The sequence below is a fragment of the Castor canadensis genome, chromosome 4 (genome assembly GCF_047511655.1).
Source record: "Castor canadensis chromosome 4, mCasCan1.hap1v2, whole genome shotgun sequence".
NCBI lineage: Eukaryota > Metazoa > Chordata > Mammalia > Rodentia > Castoridae > Castor > Castor canadensis.
In genome coordinates, this window is record NC_133389.1 from 119412235 (window position 1) to 119430160 (window position 17926).

The 17926-nt window shown below is 33.7% G+C and overlaps 1 protein-coding gene across 4 annotated transcripts in view; it reads left to right on the top strand.

Annotated features, from left to right (window-relative positions):
* The window catches only part of Scn2a (sodium voltage-gated channel alpha subunit 2), a 167314-nt gene that overhangs the window by 74685 nt on the left and 74703 nt on the right, over positions 1-17926 (top strand). For all 4 annotated transcript variants that reach the window (XM_074070999.1, XM_074071002.1, XM_074071000.1 and 1 more), the window contains exons 4-10: positions 8962-9052; positions 10177-10305; positions 10859-10950; positions 11815-12087; positions 14845-14908; positions 16411-16552; positions 16687-16893. In XM_074070999.1, the coding sequence (XP_073927100.1) occupies positions 8962-9052; positions 10177-10305; positions 10859-10950; positions 11815-12087; positions 14845-14908; positions 16411-16552; positions 16687-16893 (998 nt within the window). The remainder of the gene's footprint in view (positions 1-8961; positions 9053-10176; positions 10306-10858; positions 10951-11814; positions 12088-14844; positions 14909-16410; positions 16553-16686; positions 16894-17926) is intronic.

A 17926-nucleotide genomic window follows, 5' to 3' on the forward strand; every position in this document is an offset into this window, starting at 1 on the left:
GCTGGAATGGCTTTCAACTGTATTTTTTTATTTGACTTAAGGAACTTACTATTTCTAGGATTTCTGTTTGATTCTTTTCTCTGAGACTTTCCATATTTTTGTTAAATTCATCTTTCATATCTGTGCTGTCTTCTTTATTTCATATATCCCTTTTTAGTAATCTCCTTAGTTCCATTTTGGAGACCTTTTGAAGTCTTCCCTGAGTTAATTTAGTTGTTTCTATGTTCTCTCCCATCTTCTAAGGTGTTTATCCTTCTTCTGACTCATTAATTCTTTCTTTCTTTTCTCCTCCATACTCTTCTGAATTTCAGTATTGCCAGGTTCTCCTTTTAAGTGTTCAAATTTTACAATGTTATATAATGAATTGATTTCCATGTATTAATTTTCTTTACTATTTTTACATTTGGAAAATATATATACATATTTTCAGGTGTACAATTTTGTGTCTTTTTGGTCTGAATTGCTACTTCCTGCTTTTTATGTTGGCACTTGAGAGATCTGAGTTAATAAATGTTTATAACACATTAGTCTTTTCAATGTTTCTCCAACTTCTTCCCCGAGAGAATTCTCATTGACTTTCTTCTCCCACCCCAACTTTGGTTACTCATTTCTATGCTTTATTCCAAAGACTTAATGTCTACCTATCCATATATATATATATATATATATATATATATATATATATATAATTCTTTACTCTCCTTATTGAAGTATCTCCATCTTAGAAATAGGATCAATGGCATCTTGATGACAGACAGAAATTTTATTTACTCTTATCAGTTAAATAGAGTAGTTGGGAATGAGAGGTTTTATTTTAGGTCAAGGGCAGTAGTTTAGCTGAGATTCAGCATTGGAAATATGGAGAAAGAAAAGGCTTGGGAGAGTATGTCTGTGTTGAACTGGGACATTTCCAGGAAGAATATAGCAGCCTTGTAATGAAGAGTGGTATGCATCAGGAACCAGACAGAAGGCAGGGAAAAATGAAATTTAGCTAAGTGCCAGAGAAAACAACTTTCACTATTCTTTCTTCTTTAGAGATAGTCATGGCTCAGAATTCCATGACATGGTCTACCCACAGCCAGGCTTTAAGATTTATAGCATATAAGCTCACTGCCACTAGCAGGTATAGAAAATATTTTGAATTGGATAAGGTAAAAGATTAGATTGGGTAATCAATTCAGGAGATGAAATAAGTCTGGTACAGGGAGTTTGTCTCAGTTCTGGGCATAGGGGAATAAAGGAAGTAAAGCATGTTCCTAGGTTTGCCTGGTTATGTGGCAAACGATGTGTTTAGAAGCATTACATTCTGCAAGTCTTCTTTGTATCTCTAGTGCATCCTCTCCCCAAGTCAGTATTGACATCAGGATATTTTCATTACATATTTATGTCTTAGGTTTAAAAAGTTACTTTGCATTACCTTAAGCAGCAATGTTTCTTTACCTCTGTTTATCAGTTATCAGAATCTAGTTGCTTATGGAAAAATGTCTGAGTTAGCATTAGAAATTAATGATAAAGTTGAGATTTATACTTTGGCCTTCTGAATTATAAATGATGACCTATTATATTTCAAGTACTTATAATCTGTATACTGCATAAATCTTCTGTAAATTATCATTATATTTTTAAATAACAGCATTTCTCTTGTGTAAAAATAATTTATATGTGAAAAGCTGAAGCTTGGTTCAATGCCCTGTCCACATAGTAGATACTGGGAGCATATGTAGTAAATAAGTAAGTGACTAATAAATGACAGATTAGAAAATCAGATACAAAACAAATGAAAAAGAATATTTGAATGGATCAGAAAATGCTTATCATTGTGAGGATGAAAATAAAATCCCAAGAGATTGTGATTCCCAATTTAAGACCCTCAGGAAGAAACTCCCACTGGTAGAAGGCAAGGAGGCTTCAGAAGTTCTGATCAAGGAATCTGGGCTTTGGGGACATAGTCTCTGCAAAGAGCTCTTGGGAAGTTCAGATACAACTTGAATATGTGGGTTTGCATTTGCTTCCCGTAAGAAAGAATTCAACCTCCAAGTGTCAAAGTTGCCAAGAAACCTGCAATGATGTAAGTTGAAATGTGAAGGCAACCAGAAAAATCTTTTAAGTTGTGTCATCATCATGAACTCTTGACAATCCTGGAGTTTTGGAAATAGTTCATAGTCACAAATTTCTTCCATTATAGAAATTAGATTCTATTAAATGTCCCATTGCCTGAATTAAAATATTATATTTCAGATGTCTCGTCTTGGAGTAAAAGGTAAAAAAAGGCAGGTGGGCTAATAGTCTTAGATAAGTTCTTCCATCTTTTGGCTTCACTGAAATAATTTATCAGAGATCGATCATAGTAAGCTTAAATGTATATAACACCACAGTTTGTAGCTGGTTTTCACAGTGACTCTATCCTTTATTCCTCAAAATGAAAACTCTAGACTCAAAACTGGGTTTTGTAACTTTGAGTGCAGTGCTTTTGCTATCAGTTAAAAATGTTTGGAAATGGTCATGGGACTACAGTGGACTATAGTGGGAATGATGAAAGTGGTAAAACATCATCATAATACTTAGATTTACTCTGCAGAAGGTATGACAGGGTTTGCTGAGCAATTGGATTTGGGCATAAGTGAGTGAGAGAAGCAACGGGTAGCATTAAGTGTTTAGTCTGGTCAAAAAAGAAAAATGGAGTTACTGTTGACTAATCTTGGAACAAATTTGGGAGGTATAATTTGGTGGATATAATCAAGAGCTTGGTTTGAACATCTTACATTTGAGACACCTGTTAGATATTTAGTGGAGGAGTTGATGAGTTATGTGTATGTGAAATCTGAAATTTAGGAAGGGTTGGCTGAAGATTTAACTTTGGGAGATGACATTAAGTGGACTTATTTAAAGTCATGACACTGGATTATGCTTCCAAGGACCTGAGACACTTCAAATTGTGCAACTAGTGCTGATCTGCCTATCATTCATGAAGTGTAGGAAAATGAGAAACAGATTTGAGTATCAGAAAACCTAGACTCAAATCCTCCCCCTGAAATTTACCCATTAACTATGTGATGTTGAACCACATTACTTCTTTTAAATCTCATTTTCTCTATAAAATTGTAATCATGGCTTATAAACCAAAAATAATAAAATGTACATCAAATACCTAGCACCAGAATCCATGAGTTGTACTTGATAGGTACTTGATAAAAGATAACTGTGACAGCTAGTGCTGGTAGTACAATTCTAGCAGTATCTGCTATAAAGATTAGGAAAAAAAATCTATCAAATTCCTCAATGAATTCTGTATATATCACCACTTTGCTCCAGTTTGTGCTTGCAAATTTAAAAAAAGTACAGGTAGCATCAGAATTTTGAGCTTTAAATGACCAAAATACAATGTGATCATTCCCAACAGTTCACTTTTCAGATGAGAGGTAAGGCCAAGACATGTTTAGTCTCTTTCTAAAGGAACATTTTCTTTCTTTTTATTTTTTGAGAAAGTCTCATTATGTAAACCAGTCTGGACTGGAACTCTTGATTCTCTTATCTCAGCATCTATATATAGATCCCAGCATCTAATGAGTGCTGGGATTATATGTGTGAACCACCATACCTGGCTCCCTAAAGCTACACTTTCTATCAGTGGCAAGGCTAAAAGTTCAGCCCAGATTTTCTGATTCTTAGTCCAGTGCTTTGTGCATTTTTCATCCAACAGACTCTTCTGATTTTTAAGCTCAATGTTCTGGGAACATTTCCAATATCTGTCACTATACATTTCAAAGGATCATTTCAGTGGATCCAATGTATTAAATTTATATGATATTTATGTGGAAAATTTTAAAAGCTCATAGTTTTCCATGCAAAGAACTATACAGTCTATAGGAAAGAGAGTAATACAAACTAATGATTTCCCTTTCTTCTGCTTTCAATGCTCAAAGGTTATCACCTTGTATCTACGGGCAAATACAAGCTTGCTAATATTAAAATGAAACAACTCAGGAGTTAACAGTATATTTATGACTTTTATTTAATATTTCTCCTGCCTCAGAAATATGCATTGATATATATATATATATGTATATATATATATATATATACACATAGAAAGAGACTTGTTCTATTCTGTTTAGTTTTACACTTTTTTTTTCTTTTTTGGCAGTTCTAGGGTTTGAACTCAGGGCCTATACCTTGAGTCACTCCACCAGCCCTTTTTTGTGATGGGTTTTTTCGAGATAGGGTCTCTGAACTATTTCCCCAGACTGGCTTCGAAATGTGATCCTTCTGATCTCTGCCTCCTGAGTAGCTAGGATTACAGATGTGAGCCACCAGCACCTAGCTAGTTTTACATTTTTATGTTAGAAAAACTCTAATATCAAACTATCTTCTACCTCTGGCTTTTATACATAATAAGTTAAAAATTCCTTTGCAAATTCTTTGGCTGGTATGTAACATTGCTAAGTTCTTGACAAGAGCAAAGTACCTTTCACTTCTTTAATAATGATAAATACCTACATTTTACATCTAGTAAGTAAATGATCTGTGGTAATAAAAGTAACTAGCAATTATTATCTTAGCAGATAATGAGTATGTCCAATGAAAAAATATTAGTACTATTATCCAGATTTATATAAGAAAAGTGAGTCTCAGAGCATTAAGTTGGTGAAGCCTATGTGGCTGGTAAGGATATATTTGACTCCTGGTCAGTGACCTTGAAGCTCATGCTGCTTCACCCTGGCTTGTGGTTATAGGGGAGGTTTGGCAGTGCTCCACATCACAAGCTACACAACCATTTTCCATATAAACTTGAAAACATTTTTCCTTGACATATGTGCATAAGAAATATTTTAAGTTTGCCAACTTGTACATTAGTATCAGTCAGTAAGTCAATCCATCTTTATTAATCACTGGCATAAAGAAATTGATAGAGTGAAAGACTTTCTTTTGCTGTTATATAAGGTTCACCTGCTTCTATTTTATTTTACATAAACTAAGTTCTTAAAGAAGTGTTGTTATAATATACATTTCTCTTTTGAAAAATGTACTTTAGTTTATATCTTAGACTGTATATTTTTTAAAATAATATATTATGTATGAATTTTGCCACTAGTTTTAGACCTTTCAAATCTGCCTTGATGTATAGTTTCTATGTTTTTTAGTATGTGCTGTCATCAGTGTAAAATTCATACTTATATTTTTCATATTTGAATATTTGTTGTTTAGCTGAATCCCTACCACTCACCAAAATTCAGAAATTTTAAAAGTATGTGACTGATGAAGTAAGTTAACTATTAATAAAAGTTAACAGATTTGAAACATTCTATTCAAAGATACATATTATGTATAAAGTGTGCCAACCTGAATCTAGTTATCACCTATTTTATTCTAAAAGCAAAATACTTGTATTTGTTTTTTAGTGTTTGTCATAATTTTTAACTCAAGTATATAGTATACTATTAAAATAACAATTATGCAATATGGAAAGCAATGCTTTAGCATAATCCCCTATTATCTGTAACTAAATAATCATTATTTCTATTGTTAATATTGAAATATGTTACTTTATTACATTTAATTAGATTCTAGTATTATAAAAAGAAATTTTTAAAAATCACAAAACTATGGCTGAGTCTATTATGTGACATAAATGAGGCTGTTAATTTTCCCTTTATATTTATTCTATGTTCTACCTTTTAAAATGTAGAAATTTGTTTACACAATATATGTGGAGTTTGTCATTGTAGAAATACTTTAAGGTGCTATAAGTACATAAAAATGGTAGACCTAAATAGTCTGGTGTTATGGTGAACAGCTTGCTATTGAAAATAAGCTTTTGTCTAAGTACTAAAAAAAGTATGACTAGGCCAAAGTAAGGCAGAGAGAATTTTCAGGTACTAGAGGTGGCATTTGTAAGATCCTGATTTAAGAAAGTGCACGTGCCACACTTATAACATTCTATGACCTAAAACTATTACACAATTGTTGAAATGGAGATAGTGGAATAGGAGAAAATAAAGTGAAGCTAAAGAAATAGACGGGTCAGATCTCTTAAATCTTGCCTCAGTGTTAAGACATTTGATCATCATTCTAACAGTGAGAAGTACCAAAATAATCCAAATTACATTTACAAAGGTAATTTTGTAAATTACATTTACAAAGGCACAGTGTGCAGAATGTATTGGAAGAAGCCAAAAATTGGTTCAGAAAAGACCAGTTTATAGGAAACTGCATTAATGTAAGGCTTTTTGACTTAATGGTGGTTTTTGTGGACACTTGAATAATACAGTAATAAAGAAATAGATAATTGGGGATTGAATCTAGAGATAGCTGGCAGAATTGACAATAGTTGGTGCTAAGTTGAAGGTAGAGATTTCGGGAGAGGAAGAACTCCAAGATGGCTCCTATATTCATGTCTAGATCATGGAACATTACAGAATGCAAAGATGTCAAGGGAGCCATATGTAGCTGGAACAGAGGGATAGGATGAAAAAAATTAGTTCAATTTCAGATTTCAAAATCTTTTAAATGATTTTGAAATGTTGAGAAGACATGTAAGTGCAAATGTCATGTGGACAAAACAGTGTGTGGACTTCAAGAGATAAATTTCTCTTGGAGAGAAGTGTTTCATATTGGTAGGTATAGAGATGATACCTGGAGTTATTTTTCTGATGAGCTCTAACAAAGACAGCAGAAGAGGAAGATGGTTCAGGTGTTCCATGTCTTTCTTGTCAAAAAGGGGATACAGAAAAATGCTGCCCCCAAGACCTGAAGACACCAGAGAACTGGAATATTGTACAAGCAAAGGAATGAACTTAATGAAAGGGAGGGATCAGCTTGTTGAGTGCTGCTGGAAAGCAAGCCAAACAACAGCTCAAAATGATCCTTCTGTTTTTCTGTGACAAAACATGGAGGGTTTTCAGCATTAGATAGAAAAATTGGCAGGCTAGAAAGGCGATAGATACATAAGAACAAGAGAGAGACAAACAGTTCCTTTAAAAAGTTTGGCTGTGAAATGAAGAAAAGAGGTAGGGCCATAAGCAGATAAAGAGGATGTGGGTTACTAGGGAGAATCTCCTTTTTCCCTGGGATAGAAGAGGTACAAGCAAATTTGTGTTGATAGAAAGAGGCCAAAGGAGTGGGAGACACTAAAGGTAAGAGACAGAAGAGATAACAGATTGCTGAAGTATTCTGGAAAGTGAAAGGTATTCAGAGTATGGGTGGGGAGATTGAAAACATTCCCACCATCACAAGACAGAGAAAATATTAGGTTCCACTGTACAGAGGTTACCAGTTGGGAGTTGGACTGTGCTGTCTGATGCTATCTTTTCTCTCTGTGGAAAAATAAAGTCATTAACTTGCAATGGAAAGGAAAAGAAGAAGGTTGGAGACTGGAGGAAGTAGAGAATGTTTAAAATTGTCCTTATGGGAAGTACAAGGTGGAAACAAGTAGCCTTATGGGAAGTACAAGGTGGAAACAAGTAGAAAAACATAGGACTGTATTGAAGACCAACTGTGGTTGGTGACCATGAATTAGAATGCTGTCCATCTGCTGGGGGTGTTATGTGTTCTTAAAGGGCCTAGAAGGCACAGAGAAACTTCTGGTTTTATATTCTAACGGGAGGGCATCTTTTATTTTATTTTGTTTGTTTGTTTTTAACTGAAAAGATAACTACATGTTTCTTCTTCAAAATTTTGCTTTCTTGTATTGTCTAGATTGTAGTGCCCTCACTGGGCTAAGCCACATCATTCACTTATAACTATTTCCATGCAGATGAGTCTGAATAAGCTGAAAATTAAGGTGGACACTGTAACACTGTTGCTAAAATCCAAGAAAAAAAAATCAGTTTTTGCTATGTCTAAAATTAATTATAGGTGCAAAGAAGCTGCCTTTCCAGATTAACACAACATTGCCTCCTCCCTTTCCAACTGAACAGCACTTGAAATTGTGTTGATGTTTTGTTTTGTGTAAGTAATGTGAGTGAGATTAAGATATGAGTAGCATTTATTCCATTTCTAAGGCTTCTATAACTTTGTACAAATACTCATTGATAAAGAATGCTGTTTTACATACTTGAAAGATGCTTTATTTAAAATATGTAAGTAATTTCAATTATTTGACCACTGAATATTTTCTTAAATGCTTTTTTGCTGTTTTTCTTTCCAATGTAAAAGAAAGTGAAGGCTATAACTACAAAGGAAAAGAGGGATATAAGATGATCAAACCAGACGTCTTTTGGAAGCAGTGTTTTCTCTATTATCTAGGTGTAAAGAAAGCAATTTGTTGATTGTCTGCTGTGTAACCAGGAACACTAAGGTGGAGGAGATTTAATATATTTTCATTAAGTTGGTCCCCTTAGAAACTCTGTGAAAAGATTATTTTTCATGCTTGTATAACTAAGTCAATCAAGACTGAGGAAACTTAATAATAAGTAATTTGACCTTTGTTAAAACCCAAGAAATGCCACTATTAACACCAATCATCTTCTCCCACAATTTGGAAATATTTTATGAACAATCATAGCATATTATGCATTCCATTTAGAAAGGACCTTATTATGAGATGTTATTCCAGTGTGACCCTTAGAAAGATGTTATAGTGCACTTAATTAACTACTTGAATCCTTTTGTTGAATTTTTGCTAGTGTTTATTTACATGCTGGAGTTTTAATTTTATTCTTTAGTCTAGTCTGTCATTTAGAAAACTTAAATTAATAGATTATTTACTAATGAACTCATTGCTTGCATTTAATCTTTTCAATTACTAAAGATTCTAAACAGCCTCAAAATGTTGACAGCCCGAAGAGATATAGTCTATGTGGAGTTGTTGGATTATATAATGAAAAAAGAAATCAATGATAAAATAATAAGTGGAATAAATAATAAGCATGAAAGTTTTACACTTAATGGTAGTGAGAGCATGGGAGTGCATGGAAATGAGAATTTCCTGTTGGACTTGTCTTCCTTAACAATATTCTTCTACTTTATTCAATGTTCTCATTATGTGCACAATTCTTACAAACTGTGTATTTATGACGATGAGTAACCCTCCAGATTGGACAAAGAATGTGGAGTAAGTAGAAAATTTTGAACTGTTTTTCAGTATTGACAAACCTTTATATTTCTAATTATGACTTTAATATCTTAAGACCTTTTCAGTTTAACAAATCATGCTGGCTACACTAACCCAGAGACTGCTTTGAATTCATTTCAATTACTAACTTCCGTTAGGACAAAGCTCACAGTGAGTGGCTTATTCAGTTACTCAAATGACTACACTGGCTTGCCTGCCAGTATGTGCAGCCTTAGGCTGGGTGTGGTGGCTAATTCTTATAATCCTAGCTACTCTGGAGGTGGAGATCAGGAAAATTGTGGCTCAAAAAAAAAGTTAATGAGACTCCATTTTAAGTAATAAGCTTAGTGTGGTGTTTTCCCAACTACAGAGGAGGTAAGCCAGGCAAAAACATGGGCCCTACATAAAAAAAAATAACTGAAAGCAAAACAACTGGGAGCCTGGGTCAAGTGACAGTGTGCCTGCCAAGCAACAGTGGAGCTCTGAGTCAAACCCCAGTACTATCAAAAGTAAAATTAAAAAAAAAAAAAAAAATATCTGTGGCCCTTAAACTTTCTTATGAATCTTATATGCTGGAAGAATACCAGTGATTACTAACATTTACTGACAGAATTATGCTTAATTTGTGTATTCCTTTTCTCATGGCTATCACAGTTTTGTTTTAGCAGTCTACATTTCCTGGCTTTTAATGGTGTATATTCTATGAAATGCAAATACATCATTCACTTGGAGATTAATAACCCTTTATTTAAATCAGATTGAAAACTAGTATATTTCAGGAAATAGCATCATATAGAAAGATATTATTTAAATTTTTAAGTGAATTACTATAGAAAGTACAGTATTCATTTATTTATAGTCATTGAGAATGTCTTTTAGGAATTAATGCTACTTTTTGACTTAGGCACTCCTAAGCTATGTATCATAGGAAGACTAATGTATGTTTGTTGTTTAACCCATCTTTAAGATATGTACACATAAGTCTGGGTACAGGTCAGTGGTAGTGCACTTGATTAACAGGCATGAGTCCCTGGTACTAAAAGTATTAATAATGATAATAATAATAAGTACATTTGTAAACTACTTATGAGATCTTTACTGTGAGCATGGCTATTTTTTCTTAGGTACACCTTTACAGGAATTTATACATTTGAATCACTTATTAAAATACTTGCAAGGGGCTTTTGTTTAGAAGACTTCACATTTCTGCGGGATCCATGGAATTGGTTGGATTTCACAGTCATTACTTTTGCGTAAGTATTTTCAAACATTTTCATTCTGGAAGAGTAAATCATTGATGAGAGCCTAGACTACATTTCTCTGTGGCTTCTCTTGACAAATCAAGCATTTTTCTTCATTATCATGTGAATTTAGACTATTTTCTTCTAATCAAATTGTTCAGTTTGGAGAAATTAGGAACTATCATAATTTGGTTTCAGTTAGCGCTGTAAAGTAATGAAATAAAACTTCCCAGATAATAGAGATTATGATTAATGCCATTCTTCTCTGAATTGAGAAATTTGATGGCAACACTTGCTGAAGTTGAAAAGGTCTTAATTAAAGACCAACATAGACTTAGATTTCCCAAAATTCTGAATAACTCTGATTTAATTCTACAGGTATGTAACAGAATTTGTAAACCTAGGCAATGTTTCAGCTCTTCGAACTTTCAGAGTCTTGAGAGCTTTGAAAACTATTTCTGTAATCCCAGGTAAGAAGAAACTGGTATAAGGTAGTAGGCTTCTTCTATCTCCAACTCTTTCTTGTGTTCTGTCATTGTGTTTGTGTGTGAACTCCCTATTACAGATATGTGACAGAGTTTGTGGACCTGGGCAATGTCTCAGCGTTGAGAACATTCAGAGTTCTCCGGGCATTGAAAACTATTTCAGTCATTCCAGGTGAGAGCTGGGTTAAACACCGAGGCTGACTTTAGCTACACTGGTGCTACAATTACAGCTTTGTGGCAGAAACCTTGTTGCTTGGCGCATATTGCAAACAACTATGTAAAAAGCAAGAATTGTTACATCATTTTTGGATGGATTTTATTCTTTGCTTTTTACTGGCTGCTTTTTTCAAATTGTTCTAAATCAGCCTTTGAGTTTAACAAGTTTTGCATGAGGTGCTTACAGTAACAGGCTATCTAGTTTGCATCCTATAACATCAAGCTTTCTGCATAGAAGCTAAAATGTGAGACACCCAGATATGTAAATTTGACCAGTTCTGCCTAAACTGGCAATCTTTATAACCAGAGCTAGATGAAAAGCAAGGGATAGCATGAGTGCTGCATGGAGCTCAGTTTTCAGATGTCTTCCTTGTTTTGACCCATACTCAAGCTTTCACAATTCACAAATATATAACCTCACAATTCAATGGCTTCAAGATTTCGCACTCTGTTTATATAGGCTTTAAAAAAAACCAATAATGGGTTATAGACTAAGACATCTGCAAATAAAGGCAAAATATTTACATAAGGTTATTTAAGCATGAATAACAGAATTATTTCTTTTGCTCTAAAGAGTGTTTAGAAAACACATTTGGTTTGTTTCCATTCAGTTTTGTAATGAACATGCAAGTTTGCTTCCATTCATTTTCACCAGCTAGCAGGCTTTTCATGAAAATGTTATTCAGTCACAAACATAAAACTAATATTGTTGGCATTTTGCATGACATTTATATTTTCCAGGACAACTTTATGATATTTTTGTTGGTAAAGTAGCTGTTGAATCATATGTTAAAATTCCTCCTTCTGATTTTGTTTCTAGGCCTGAAGACCATTGTGGGGGCCCTGATCCAGTCAGTGAAGAAGCTCTCAGATGTCATGATCTTGACTGTGTTCTGCCTGAGTGTGTTTGCTCTGATTGGGCTGCAGCTGTTCATGGGCAACCTGCGGAATAAATGTTTGCAGTGGCCTCCAGACAATTCTTCCTTTGAAATAAATATCACCTCCTTCTTTAATAACTCATTGGATGGGAATGGTACCATGTTCAATAGGACAGTGAGCATGTTTAACTGGGATGAATATATTGAAGATAAAAGTAAGATATACTCTGTTTACCGTTATGTTGTTTAGTCTTTTAAATATTAAAAACCATATATGGTGGAAATTATCATATTTGATGTGAACCAAATGTCTAAGACTAATATAAGGTAGCTTAGTACATGTTATAAGGGTATCAAATGATATCTTATTCTTTTTCCTTATCTGACAGTTAGCTAGCATGATAAAAATTTTCATTTGAAAGTAGTTTATTATTTTCTAACCCAGTGTCCAAAGCAGTTACATATTATGCTGCATAAACAAAAATATTTATTTGGCAGGCATTGGTCAGGAGTTTTCACACATCTAATAAAAAATCTAGCAACTTGAACTCTTTAGTATATTATGCTGAAATGTGTTGCTAGGAAGAGGAAGACTGGGGAAAATAATTTGGACCTATTTTGTTGACTCAGCATACATATTGAGTGCAGATGATTTATCTGGAAATAGAGAAATCATTTACCAAGGTGATATCAAAACTCATGTAGTCATCAGAAAGTTAAGCAATCCTGATTTGGTCATTCACTTATTCTTTATTCTAATTAGTTCATTTGGTGTCTGTCATTATATTATAGTTATTTATCAGTGTGAGTTTATTTTATTTTAGGCATGGACATTAGAATAAGCTTATGATGCTTATATACTTTAGCATTATTTCTTATCACTGAGGCTAGTCCCTCTGTCATTTGGTAACCTGACCTCCTTCCTCTCCACGACTATTAGGTTAGCAAAAGTCTACTACTCTCTTTATCATCCATTCTCTACTAGGATATTCATTTAGAGATATATTTCATAGTCTACATGTTTTTAGAAGTGTATGAAATTATATCACTTCTCACATTATAATGCTTTTTTAAAAATAGCATTCTTAGGAAGATTTGTGCTTGAGATAGATAAGATTCATTGGATAGATGAATAAGTGAAATAAACCATTCCATTAATTATGGGATTTCCCATTTACTAATATTATGATTACTGATGATGACAAGTTTTGCCCTTAAATCTTTTTACTATTTCAGATTATTTCCTTCAGGTGGATTTCTGTTCATGGCATTTTGGGAAGGGGTCAATTAAGATTAAGATTGTAGAAATATAGTGTCAAATTTCTCTCCTGAGAGGTCATACCATTATTCTCCCTGTAGCAGTGGCCATTGAACTGAATTCTCACGAATATTGACTATTACTGTAGTTTTAAATCTTTTAATAGAACAAAAAATATACTCTACTGTTTTTATTTGTTCCCTAATTATTAAGGCTGAGAATTTTTCAAATATATTTGCTAGCATCGTTGGAAAGTTATATGCTTTCTAACACATAAATTATTTGTTGATATTTTTACCCCTTATTTTATCAGTTGGAAGTATTTTGAAGGAATGCATATGGACCCCTTAAGTTATCAAGTATATTAATATTTTGTCTTTTATTTTGGCAAGCATGTTTTCTAGCTTGCTCATCTATTGCTTCTTTCTGATGCCTAAGTGATTTAATTTTTTTAGCCAATCAGATCATCAAAATTGTTCTCATTTTATCCAGTTTTGTATTTAGAAAATGATTCTTGATTAAGAGAGGAAAAAGTCTCCTAAATATGTAAAAACAATCACACATATTTTTGATATCATGTTAGTGGATTGTTTTAATATCTATAAAAATCAAGAATTTTTAATGTAAGAATTTAAATTATAACCTAATTTTTTTTTTTTTTACAAATTCTGTTAAAGTACTCCTTTGGGAGGGCATGGGGGGTTTTGGAGGTGGGGGTTAGGACTTGATCTTAGGGCACCATGATTGCTAGGAAGGCACTCTATTATTTGAGCCATACACTAAGCCCTTTCTGTCTTTAGTTATTTTTTTAGATAAGGTCTCAAGTTTTTGCATGGCTGGCTTCCAACTGTGAACCTCCTGATCTCTGCTTCCCGGGTAGCTAGAATGACTGGCGTGCACCACTACACCCGACCACTTAAAGCAATCCTTATATAAAGTGCTTCAAATGTTTAAGTAATAATGTAACAAGTTTGTGAGTGAGGTATATTTGTGTTTGTTTATATGGATGTTTGGTTTTATAGGTGAATATATAAATACACATTTTGTGTGTATATATACACATTTCCTGAGAATATTTTTACAACTTACTAAAGTTATGTGTTATACTCTAAAAATAAAAATGAGACATACTTAAACTACATATATTGTCAAAGGAAAAGAATTAATTTTGTTCATCTGAAAGACAGAAACCAAGCAGAAGACCAAAACATCCTGAGAAGGAACAAACACCTAAGCCCATGTCTCACAAGAGATTAAGTGAACATTGGCAGGATAAAAAATTTCTTAATCTATTTTAAGTCCAAGCAAAAAACAGTTGTAAAATAAAAGTCATTTGCATGGATAAACCTAGAAGCATCAAGCCTTCCTCTCTCCCACACTGTGCCAAGCAAGCAACCCTAAGCCACAGCTCCCTCTTGAAGTAACCCACGCAGTGTGAGTTTATACTTGCTATAAATGCTGATATGAGGATGCCATCATTGTTATTCCCTCTGGAAATGCTTCTTTTAAAAACAGATATTCTGAAAACTTATTTAGTAAAAAAAATTTTACATTTTACATTTGTTCAGTATTCAAGTATCATGAAAATCTTTTCATTTAGTCATGTTTTATCTGGTTTGTTACAATTGGACATATTTTGAAGCTTTACTATCTGAATATCATGATGTTTTAAAGGCTTTTTAATGATTCTTGTTGTTCTTTGCTCTTTTAATAGGTCACTTTTATTTTTTGGAAGGGCAAAATGATGCTCTGCTTTGTGGCAACAGCTCAGATGCAGGGTAAGTTGTGTGTCCTACTGATTCTCAGTCCTCACTGCTCCATTAGCCTCAATAATCTGCACCTCCCACTCACCAACCCCCATTCGCTCCTCATTCAAAACCCTCCATAAATTTCACTTCACGCTGACTCTCAGAATAGCCTGAATAAGTGTAGATTCTCACCTCTTTCACACACTCATATGCAGTGATTATTTTTCCATACCAGGTCACATTTAATCTTCCAAATTAGCTCAATGAAAAATAGAGAGAAAAGCAGTGCATTTACATAAGAAGCTTATGTTAATAGAATTCATAAACACATCCTTGTATAAGTATGACATTTCATTTATGCTAATGTGATCCCTGTGGCTTAAAGTGTAAAATCTCTGGGAATAATGTCACTGTATGCAACATGGTGACTATATGTCTAGCATATTTTAGCAAAATGCACAAAAATGAAGAGTGTGGTCTAGACAGTATGCATAGATTCATATTTTGAATATACTACATCATGTCACTTCTCCTTGATTTAGTTTTTTTATATGATAAGTAAGTATTGCATTAGAGAATGTGTAGCTATTGTAGGGTTTTAATTATTATAATAGACATCATACTAATGATTGTTGTTATGAAGCATTGTACATAGAACAAAACCTAGGAAAATTCAGAGAAATAGTTACTTTTGCTATTTGGGAAACTCACAGAATAATAAAAAAAGTCTTATGTTCTTTGTACAGCTAATAATTTATGGGCATAGTAAATTAGTAAATAGTAATTAGTAATTGGTAAATAATTCCTTTAGCAAAATTCCCAAAATAATAATAGCCTTTGCATTTGGATCTTATGATTAAAATTGTATTGTCTTTATATCCAGATTCCAATGATAAGCAAAATAGATATTTTAATGCCTTGTGTCTACTATACTAACTACTTTGCATACATTTATTATTCAATGTTTGTGAATTTTCTAAGCAGATTCTATTATTAGCCCATTTTTCATATTAGGTGCCTGAAGCCTAGCAAGGTTAGGAAATTTGCAAGTCATTCAGTCTACAAGTATCAGGCACAATGTTAAAGTCCCATCTGCTTGATCTTTAAGGTTATTCTGTGAAATCCTCACTGCATACTGTCATTTTCTCCTTGTGTCTTCCCCTCTTTGTCCTACTCCACACTCAACACACTTCAATGAACACACATTGAATATTTCACTACCACATCTTCAATGAAAATCAATTGTTTCCCTGTAGGCTTATTTTATCTGGGCATGTCTTTAAGTCCCAGAAATTAACAAGGATATGATCACTTTTATATGGATATGTGGTAAATATAACTTTATAATTATGAATCATTAAAGAATTCACAAAATAAACTTAATAGAGTGTATGATTATATAAACAAGCTCACAGGTTACACAGTTAAATGCTAGGCTTTCCTTAGTGCCTGTGTAAAATAGAAAAAACAGAAAAGTCAACTAGCAGACTTACAGCTATTGACTTCCTGTCTTTCCTCTAATTTAATTACAGCCAGTGTCCGGAAGGATACATCTGTGTGAAGGCTGGTCGAAACCCCAACTACGGCTACACTAGCTTTGACACATTTAGCTGGGCATTCTTGTCCTTATTTCGTCTCATGACTCAAGACTTCTGGGAAAACCTTTATCAACTGGTGAGAAGACATACTGATTCTTCTGGGAAGCATGAAATATAGAGATCAAGAGAAATGCTGTAGAATACTTTATTGCTTAGAGTGTGGACTTGTAATATCCTACATTAAATTTATTAAAATGTCTATTTTTACAGACGCTGCGTGCTGCTGGGAAAACATACATGATCTTTTTCGTGCTGGTCATTTTCTTGGGCTCATTCTACCTAATAAATTTGATCTTGGCTGTGGTGGCCATGGCCTATGAGGAGCAGAATCAGGCCACCTTGGAAGAGGCAGAACAGAAAGAGGCGGAATTTCAGCAGATGCTTGAACAGCTTAAAAAGCAGCAAGAAGAAGCTCAGGTAAAGTTAGAAAGCATAGACTTTTGTTTTGTTCATCTCAGTTCTCTGACCTAAGTGTTGAGGATGATGCCATGGCAGATGGCATTAGAAATGTGTCGTATGTGTGTTGGTTAGTATTAGGAGCCTGTGGGTTTTTGGGAGAATATGACTTTCTTTCAGTGATTACTGTCAATATGAATGGCATCAAACATGGAGAATTACAATTGATTTATTGACATTTTTCCTCCCCGGTGACCCCTTGCAGAGATTAACTATTAACACCCTCATTTACTGAAGCTCATAAACCAGGTAGACCAATATGCCCTCAGTCAAACTATTTTCTCAATCTTTTGGGGAAGAGGAATTCAGTTACAGTTGCTTCTTTATTACAGTGTCAGTAGAGGTGAGAAAAGTCAAAACACTGTGTCAAACTAAGAAGGCAATTTCATAGAACGTTATTTCATAGAGTCTGGAAAGGCAAAGACTTTAGAATAACAAAATTCATTGTCCTATATATGAAGTATGTAAAAGCACATTTGTGGTTTACATCAGAAAATCACTAAAACACTCACTTTCTTTGCTGCTTACACAGTAAATCCTTTAATTTGGACTTGAGTTCTCAAAATAAGGGAACTTTTTCTAATTATGCTAGCTTGATTCAATGGCATTTGCTAATCCAATTGCCTATTACTGTCTTTTTTTTCCCTTCTGTCACTGACTGTCCTTAAATATGCAATAAAGGCCAAGCAAATAATAAAATATACTGGGGTACTAGCAACAATGCTGAACACTGTAGTTTTTCTAAAAACTGTACTATTATGATTTACAAATTCCCCTGTTGCCATGATGTGGGAATTCATAATACTTAATCTGCAATATGTATTGCTGTGCATTCACTCATGGAAATGGGAAATATTCAAATTAGGTCAAAAAATGTTCACTAAAATGAATACTTGACTGTATTAAATTCAATAATTCAGTCTAGCTGAATACTTGACTTGTTGTCAAGTGGAAGTGTGATGCAAAACAAATACCTCTCAAGTTTAAATGGGAA